The 8,657-nt window shown below is 50.2% G+C and overlaps 1 protein-coding gene and 1 non-coding gene across 2 annotated transcripts in view; both read right to left on the reverse strand.

The window, feature by feature from the left end:
- LOC149349946 (synaptic vesicular amine transporter-like) overlaps positions 1-5,885 on the reverse strand; it is a 26,388-nt gene extending 20,503 nt beyond the window's left edge. Inside the window, exons 1-5 of the mRNA XM_089578924.1 lie at positions 5,567-5,885; positions 5,131-5,505; positions 4,812-5,078; positions 4,266-4,594; positions 4,018-4,201 (exon numbers count right to left, since the gene is read on the reverse strand). Of these exons, the coding sequence (XP_089435050.1) occupies positions 4,018-4,201; positions 4,266-4,594; positions 4,812-5,078; positions 5,131-5,505; positions 5,567-5,672 (1,261 nt within the window). The 5' untranslated portion in view covers positions 5,673-5,885. The remainder of the gene's footprint in view (positions 1-4,017; positions 4,202-4,265; positions 4,595-4,811; positions 5,079-5,130; positions 5,506-5,566) is intronic.
- A 1,517-nt stretch (positions 5,886-7,402) lies between these two features.
- On the reverse strand, positions 7,403-7,475 carry TRNAT-UGU (transfer RNA threonine (anticodon UGU)). Its single transcript has one exon. It is a non-coding gene; the product is annotated as a tRNA-Thr (tRNA).
- Positions 7,476-8,657: the final 1,182 nt, after the last annotated feature.

Consider the following 8,657-nt stretch of genomic DNA (forward strand, 5'->3'; position numbering starts at 1 on the left):
TCTTATTATCAATGTGTTCTCCATTGTCGGATCGCCGCTTTTGGGCATTAGCACCCTATTTTCACGCCGAAAATTATGGTGGTAAAAGGTTAATAAGGCGGATTGGTGAGCTAGTTGGTTCATGATCGTATAACTGAGCAGCAGGAAGTGAACAAGGACGTTGAGGAAACGTTTCACTTTCTGCTGCTCAATTATACAGTAAAAGGTTGTTTACAAACAGCTTTGCGAGCACTTTCCAAAACAGAAGAGATTTGAGGTTTAAACGTCTCGTTAGAGGTCGCGATAAGCCCTTAGGAACTCGGGGGCCTAAAGATCCTGGGAACCAAGATAAAGATCATCGAGAGTTTTGCTTTTCTTTTTCCGTTTTTACCGCGTAAATGACTTCTGCTAGCTTCCCGCAGGGTTCGCAGTCTTCTATAGACGCGAACGACCGCGCACAGAAATTTCCCTAGCCCGACCTGCGAAAATGCAGATTTTTTTTAACCTGTAGTCACATTCGATACTTTCCTTGTTAATGCTTATTTTTAAAATTGACTTTACAAGCTTCCTTGGTCAGACACTGAAACATCGCTTTTGTTGTTCGCCACGCTACGAGAATGACTTTACAAAAGTGATGACGAACAGAATTAAGCCATGCAGGAAAAAAAGTGATAGGGGTTTAACTTCGTTAAACCAAGTACGCGTGCGAAAGCATGTGTTCATTCTTCACTTGGAGGGGACACTTAAGCTCCGCCTTAAGGGTATGACGCGATAGCTTTATTGTATAAATGCCCATATATGGAGAATAGGTCATTCTCTGCTTAACACCCATACATGGCGGCAAGTCCTCTTGCCACTACCGGCGCAGTGGCGCGGCGGTTAAGCGATGCACCACTGCATTGGCAGGTGGCTGTTTCGACCACAGCCACCGGTGGGGCTTATGAAACCCAGCTTGCTCTTACACAGCAACCTGTCGCGACCAGTCATTAATTTAACTGCCACCTGCCTCCCACTGGCTACAGGTGGCGCGGCGCTCCTCCGTACTTACTCGTGCTTACCCGAGAAACTCGGTAAGCTCGGGTTAGTTCGGGGCGCGGGAGAAGACAAGATTCTTGTTCGGGGTTGGTACGTCTAAAGTAGTGTTTTCGTACTAAAAAAAAAAAAACCTTGAGGTGGACGATTCAACCACTTGCGTCTCAATCCACGCAGTCATCTCCTCCGTATATATGCCGCCAAAAGGACTTAGGTGACATTCGACGGTGAAGCCATGTACAAGATGTGGGGTACTCCGCTGATCCCGTTGCAGTGCACAGCGTCAATCCTCTCCGCCAAGAGGACACTCGACACGCTGCTCGCACGCTCCATAAAAGTATTGGCCGACCCGCAGCGTGAGTTGTACCTTTTTTAACGCCAGCGGGCCGCGTACATTATTCTACACTCACGAGCGCGCAGCACCTTGGCGAACAGTTAGCGCGGCCTAGCGGATACAATGCGCAGCTTGCCAATGTTGAAGGACGTCTGGCCTTTCACTACATACACAGCGACCCTTTGAACTCTCCACGCAAGGCGAAGATAAGGATGCCCATCCACCGTGTGTCGCACTAAGCGTCTGCACGCAGCCCTGGATTATAAAGCCTCCGACTAGTTGTTAGCTAATGCGTCCACTGTTTCGGTCAGTGGTAGCGTGATATCCTGCCCGCTACCAGAGTTACGCTGAGCCCGCGTCGTTGAGTGGAAGGGAGAGGCTGCGCCCGCATCAAGTCTTGCAACAGGTTGACAGAGACATTCATCGCATCGCGTCGCCTATCGTCACGCACATGTCGTACGGAGTCATTTTCATTTGAAAACAGAAACCGGAAAACAGAAGCCTTAAGCGGAATAACGGAGGCACGCAACAAAAACAAAACCATCCTCAAATCTTAGACCGGGGTCCAGGCAGCAAATTGGGAGAAAGGATTTAAGGACAGTTTTGAGGGCTATAATAAATATTCATAAATTTTTCTACGCTGTAAGGCTAATCTTGGTTTGGTTTGGTTTATTCGGGTTTAACGTCCCAAAGCGACTCAGGCCAAAGCGACTCAGGAAGGGCTCCGGAAATTTCGACCACCTGGGGTTCTTTAGCGTGCGCTGACATTGCACAGCACACGGGTCTCTAGAATTTCGCCTGCAATGAAATTCGGCCGCCGCGGCTGCGATCGAACCCGCGTCTTGTGGGTCAGCAGCCGAGCGCCATAACCACTGAGCCACCGCGGCGGGGCGTAAGGCTAATCTAAATAATATTTTTAAAAAATAAAGCAGTTGAAAGTAAGCGCTAGTTCTATTTCGTCGTTCTGTTCATTGTCCTATGTCGTTCCGTCAAAGTTGGCGCTTCCATTGCAAAAATGCTTTACCAATTAGGCCCAGTCGTTGGTTTATTGCCTAAATAATTAATATTTCTCACCTAATGGAGCGACAAATTCACAGAGCCATGAAAATGAACAAAAAAAAATTAAGTGCCGAGAGAGTGTGGCGGTCACCCCAGCAATCGTAAACGCCTTTCTGCTGTGTTGTGGAGCTGGTTGTGTATTTTAAACGAAAACTCTTTAGAAATTTTATCCTCTGTACAACGTCTGGAAAACATTTACTGGCCCTACTGGCTTCCAAGAATGTCTCCATGCAACTGCACTGCAGTGAAGAAACGTAGTTGTACAAAAATATTCTCGCCTAAAACATTCTTGAAAATCCACTTGTCTTTCAGAGCCAGTTAGCCCTTGAAATACACGACTGGCTAAGCGAAAAGGAACACAGTCGCGTGCATAGCAGACGTTTTGAGAGATATAGTTCTTGATACTTTTTAGCGAAGTTGATGCCAATAGACAAATGCCAAATTTGAATTTTCAAAGTTCATGCTGCACCTGGTGACCGAAGCATCAACTAACGGCTTTTTTAACAGTCATCCTCATGAACGACGTGTTAAATTCCCCCTTCAGGAGAAACATCCACCACATTCGCACCGACATGCTTGCTTTGTCGCAATATAGAATGTAAAAATGTGGCGAGATGCAGTTGCTTAAAAATGGATCTTTAACGTAAATACCTAGGTTCTAAAGCATGTGGCACAAATACGATCTTTAGTTCAGGGCCACGCACCTACCTTTAGCCCCAATTTAAATTACTACACTTCGTAATTAGCGAGATAAAGACATGGAGGTGCTTCAGCACGGAAAAAAAAAAAACATCAGGCAGAGCTTCTCCAGTGTTAACCCGGATGCTCTTTTGCGCACATCCTGAGCGAGAATGCGAAATACTGATAACCTATGACGCTTGAGATGACCAAAATCTAGATTGTAAAAGAAGGTGAGCCGTGCTCTAGGATAGCGACTACCACTGAAACCGAGTAGAACAACGCTCTCGCGTTCTGCGGGACAAGGTTTGTGCCATTGAAGCACTTAGCTCCGTCACTAACCCCGGAAGTCATATCCACCTTATCACTTCATGACAGCGCACCTAAATATCAAATGGTGACTGACGTATAGGTTGGTTGGTTTATGGGGTTTAACGTCCCAAAGCGACTAAGGCTATGAGAGACGCCGTAGTGGAGGGCTCCGGAAATTTCGACCACCTGGGGTTCTTTAACGTGCACTGACATCGCACAGTACACGGGCCTCGAATTTCTCCTCCAAAGAAATTCAGCCGCCGCGGCCGGGATCGAACCCGCGTCTTTCGGGCCAGCAGCCGAGCACCATAGCCACTAAGCCACCGCGGCGGCTCGGTGACTGACGTATAGCAGTCAGCATACAAATAGGCTGCCCTGAAAGGTCCAACGCCGAGTTAGAAGACTGTGACGTGAACAGACCGAGCAGTAAAACCATAAGGAGTGGGCGCACTCTTACATGACCGCACTGAGCCGAGCAGCGCCGGAAAGCCCCGCAGTCTACTCGCCGTGCCATCAAGAGCTTGGTGGGGCAAGCCACTGCTGGCAGCGGGAACCGGAGGGCGCCCTCCATCCACAGTGTGAATGGAGCGCACCCACACCAGTGGCAACGACGAGTTACTCACCGAGAACGAAACCGACGCAGAAGGCAGTGTCTCCAATGGCGTACACGCTGCCGTACACGGACGCATGCCGTATGTCCACGAGGTAGCCCAGCATGGGCATCATCGAGGAATCAACCATGCCGATGGCGAATCCGATTCCAGCGTTGGGGGCAATCAGGTGGTTCACGTTCTTCGCCATAGGGATCTGCAAGCAGCGGGATGTCTCAGCTAGGGGAGCGCAGTCGCAACGCCGGTGCGCGCCGACTTACGCAAACCAGGCAGATAGCGATGATGAAGAGCCCCATCATGGAGGAGAGCCAGCGGCCCATCTTGTGGCCCATGGGACCGAAGAGGTTTGTGCCGATCAGGTAGGAGATGCTGGCCGGCAGGAAGACGGCGCCTTGCTGCCAGCGGGGCGCCTGCATGGTGTCCATCAACCAGAGGGGTAGCGAGGGCTCTAGAACGGCGATGCCCATGTTGGCGAAGGTGATGGCGCCTGCCGCCGCTAGGATATACGGGTCCTGGGCGAGCGCCTTGAGGGAGGCGCCCTGCTCGATGTCCAGCCGCATCCGAGGCCTCAGTACCACCAGCTGCAATACTGAGACAAGCGAACGTGGGGAAGAACCGGCAGGAAGGAAGCGGGGCAACAATTGCGAGGCACCTGAACGGGTAAAATCCCACGCCTCTAGTTGGCAATTCAGGAGAGACGCTCTACTGAGCTTAATCGCTCGCATCTACATTATAGAGGCCATATCTGCTGCCTGGGATTGTGCCAGTTCAAGGAACAGATCAGGATCTAAACTGTCATCACTTACGGCCGTCCAGCAACGCGATGGCAGCGAGCACGAGGAACGGTGCGCTCTTGCTGACGAACTCATACATGACTCCCCCAAACGGCGGTCCGATCATGACACCCAGGGCGAGGCCGCCCATGGCGATGGCCATAGCATTGCCTCGCTCCCGGTCGTCCGGATACTTTTCTGCCAGCATGCCCATGCCAGCCACGCTGGTGCATGCCGAGCCCACGCCTTGGAGAGTGCGCGCGAAGAACAGCGTGCCGTAGTTGGTTCCAGCCGCGAACACTGCGTGAAGACAGTGGTGAGCGCGGGATATTGGGAGACGCGTGCGACTCACCCAGCGTCGAGACGAACATGATGAGGAATCCGGCGAACATGGGCAGCGAGTAGCCCACGCGGTTGGTCAGAGGTCCGACGACCGGATTGACAAGCGCCTGGACGACTGGCTTGGAGGCGAACATGACGCCCACCTCTACGTTCTCGTTGTTCAGCAGGTCGTGGCGCGTCTTCATCTCCTGCGGGCTGAGTGTGGTGGCCGTGGTTCCCGGCTCTGGCGTGGTGGGCGTCGGCGGCACCAGGGTGCGGCCGGGCACTTCCCAGTCGTTGGTGTCAGTGGTTCCGTGCAGTAGGAGCGCTGGTCCGCCATCGGCGGCGCTGTCGTTCTTGTCCGCGGGCCGGTGCAGTTCGTACAGGAAGTTGGGGATGATGGGCACTGCGGGGAGGCGCATCGATCGGCGGGCTCGAATCGATAGGGCGTGCCCCCCCACACTCACCGACGGTGGTGAGCAGCATGTTGTCGAGCAGCAGGGCCACGGCCACGATGAGCAGCACGAGCCGCCTCGAGTCCCGCCAGCCGCGAACTACGTCCAGCAGGTGCATGCCGATCGATCAGGCCCACCGAGCTCGCAACAGGTGCGCCGCAACAGGTGCGCGCGCTCACGCCAGCATGCCCCACGGGACGCTGTCGACGACTGAGCCCCGCGGGGCCCCAGGGCCCCGGGCCCTCCGGCGCCGAGGAGGGCGACATCTGCCGGCGCCGGCCCCCTCCAATCGAACGCCGCCGCCGGCCCCCCCGCGGCCTCGGGCCCCGGGCTGCCGCCCTCCGGACAAGCACGCGGCGGAAGACACCCGGCATGCACGGACACCCGCTCACTGAACCAGCGGGGACAGGCCACGGCAAAGCCCCGAAGATGCACGAGGTCTCATTCGCTGCTCAGCCACAGAGGCTGGGCCAATCGATTGGAGGTACTCCGGTCATGGAGCCCTTTCCCATAGCATGCAAAGCGGACTCCTTCGCACGCCCGCTCGATTGGCATCGAAAGCCGGCCCGAGATGTTGTAGCCTGAACCTTACGAGACGCCCCCGGCAAAAAGCAGTGTTCGAAGATGGATGAGTCCGTCGTTGCGAGAGAGAGTTTCGCCTCAGAGAAATGAAAGACTGGGTGACAGCGTCGTTCGATAAAATCTTGAGATTATTATTGCGTTTTTTTTTAACTTTCCGCAAAACAAGAACAACCCGCCACACAAGCTCTTAAAAGTTGTCAGCTCGTGCTCAAAAGTTTCGCCAGAAAAGTACAGCTGTATAATTTTGCATTTTACACACCATGAGGCAGAAGACAGACAGGAGACTATATTTTCGGCTTTAGCACACTCTTACAATGCGTGTGCGCTGTCAGCAATATCCGCAGTATCCTTTTCGGACGCTTTCATTGATCGATAAATGAGGGCAAGAGATGCCACAGGTGGGCAAAACACAAGCCACCCAACTCCCTTTCTCCCATCGTTGTCTTCCTAAGAGCCTCACTATAGGTCGAAGACAGGGAGAATGCGCCTTGTACTTGTCAGCTGCTATAGATCGTCTCACCGTTTATCTACTCAGTTCAAGCAGCATAATGGCAAAAGTGAATCCAACTCTTGGGTGGGTGAAGCGGTTTTCCTTCAATAAACAAACAAAAATCGAAACGTTGCCTCAGGGCTACGAGCGCGAGCAGTTTTTTTTTTTTTGCGCTTAAATTTCCCTCAGTGTACCTCTGCTGCTTCCGCTCGACACAAACGCCTGCAGTGACGCAGCCGCCCGCGCGTTCTCGATCACTCAAACGTGGTCTGGCCGCTAAAGTGGTCCGAGCGAGTGAAATAAGGGTTACGAAAACTAGGCTGTGAGTGCTACGAAATCCCACCGCGAAGTTACTAAGGAGGGAGGCCATGCGTTTTCAACAAATTACTAAATATAAAGGGGTGTACAAATTTCTGCAGTCATTGACAAAGCCACGGAGGTGACATACGCTCAATAACAAAATAAATATTTAACAAAGAGGAAACCCGTAAAGAGATGAGAGCGCTAGATACCACATTATTGTTTATTATATAATCTTCGTCGTGAGCACAGAAAATATCACCCGAAGACCTTCTAAAATCTGATAATCATGCTTTATATATATATATATATATATATATGTATATATATATATATATATATATATATATATATATATATGTGGAAATTTTTTATTATTTATTTATTAATTTTGTGGTGTTGATCGATGAAGAATATTACTGAATGCGTTTTTGCCTAAACATAATTGATTAGGAAAGCAGAAGAAAACAACCACATGCCGCCGGTGGGAACCGAACCCACGACCTCCGAATTACACGTCCGGTGCTCTACCAACTGAGCTACGGTGACATCTGTCAGATCTGCGGCTTTCTGGGGTATTTATGTTTACAAGTGACCTAAACTTGAGAATGTTCATCAGCGCCACCCACGTTCATAAGCGGCGGACGTAGTACGTCCTGAGTTACCGCTGGTGTGACGTGGAACGTCATCGAACGGAAGCTGTATATATATATATATATATATATATATATATATATATATATATATATATATATATATATATAGGTTGCTAAAGCGTGAAGTACTAGACTGCTTATAAGAATATATAGCGAAGTATACGCTTCGTTAAAGGAAACATATTTATTAAACTCGACGTTTCGATCGGAAGACCGATCTTCTTCAGGAGTCAGAAGATTGGTCTTCCGATCGAAACGTCGAGTTTAATAAATATGTTTCCTTTAACGAAGCGTATACTTCGCTATATATATATATATATATATATATATATATATATATATATATATATATATATATATATATATATATATATATATATATATACAAACACACTCCCATTGGGCGTTTTTGCTAAGAGTGAGGATGAGCATTCAGGATCGCATATAGGCGGATCTAGATCCCTTTTGTTTTTCTGGTGCTTGCTGCACTCTCTCCAATACGGAATTTTTGCAACAGGCAGTGTTTCTAGAATTGATTTTAGGGGTTTATATCGCAAGGGTGACTAAAGGTTAAAGGGCGCAAAAGATATATTTCGGGAGCACTACCTAGCAAAGGAAATGACCTCGTGATGCCGTCAGTAAACGCTGTGCATAAGCGTTTCAATTAAAAGAAAATTGAGCACAACACTAGGTCACGTGACGCTCAAAGGCTAACCAGCGATGACTAAATGGAGGAAGGCAGCGCGGCGTGTCTAATCGGGTTACCGCCACCCCCTCCGGCCTGCACCGCTAAATCTGCGCGCTGTATAGCAATATGGCGCATGTGACGTCATGAGGGTACCTCCTATGAAAGGGTCGTCGACAGCGTAACACGCGTTATTTATATCGTTCTGCGAGCATGTGGCGAAGTCTGCGTTAACGGCCAGCTGCAGTGGCGAGGGGACATGGGGGCACGGAGTGGGTTCCGCGTTCGGCTTTCCAATGACACGTTGCTGGTTAAGGACGCGGAAAAAAAAAGGAAAGCGCGGATGCATTTTTTAAATCATTATTTGCATGTTTAAAAAAAATCAGCGCA

The sequence above is a fragment of the Amblyomma mixtum genome, chromosome 3, assembly GCF_055824585.1.
Source record: "Amblyomma mixtum isolate Tamu chromosome 3, ASM5582458v1, whole genome shotgun sequence".
Classification (NCBI taxonomy): Eukaryota; Metazoa; Arthropoda; class Arachnida; order Ixodida; family Ixodidae; genus Amblyomma; species Amblyomma mixtum.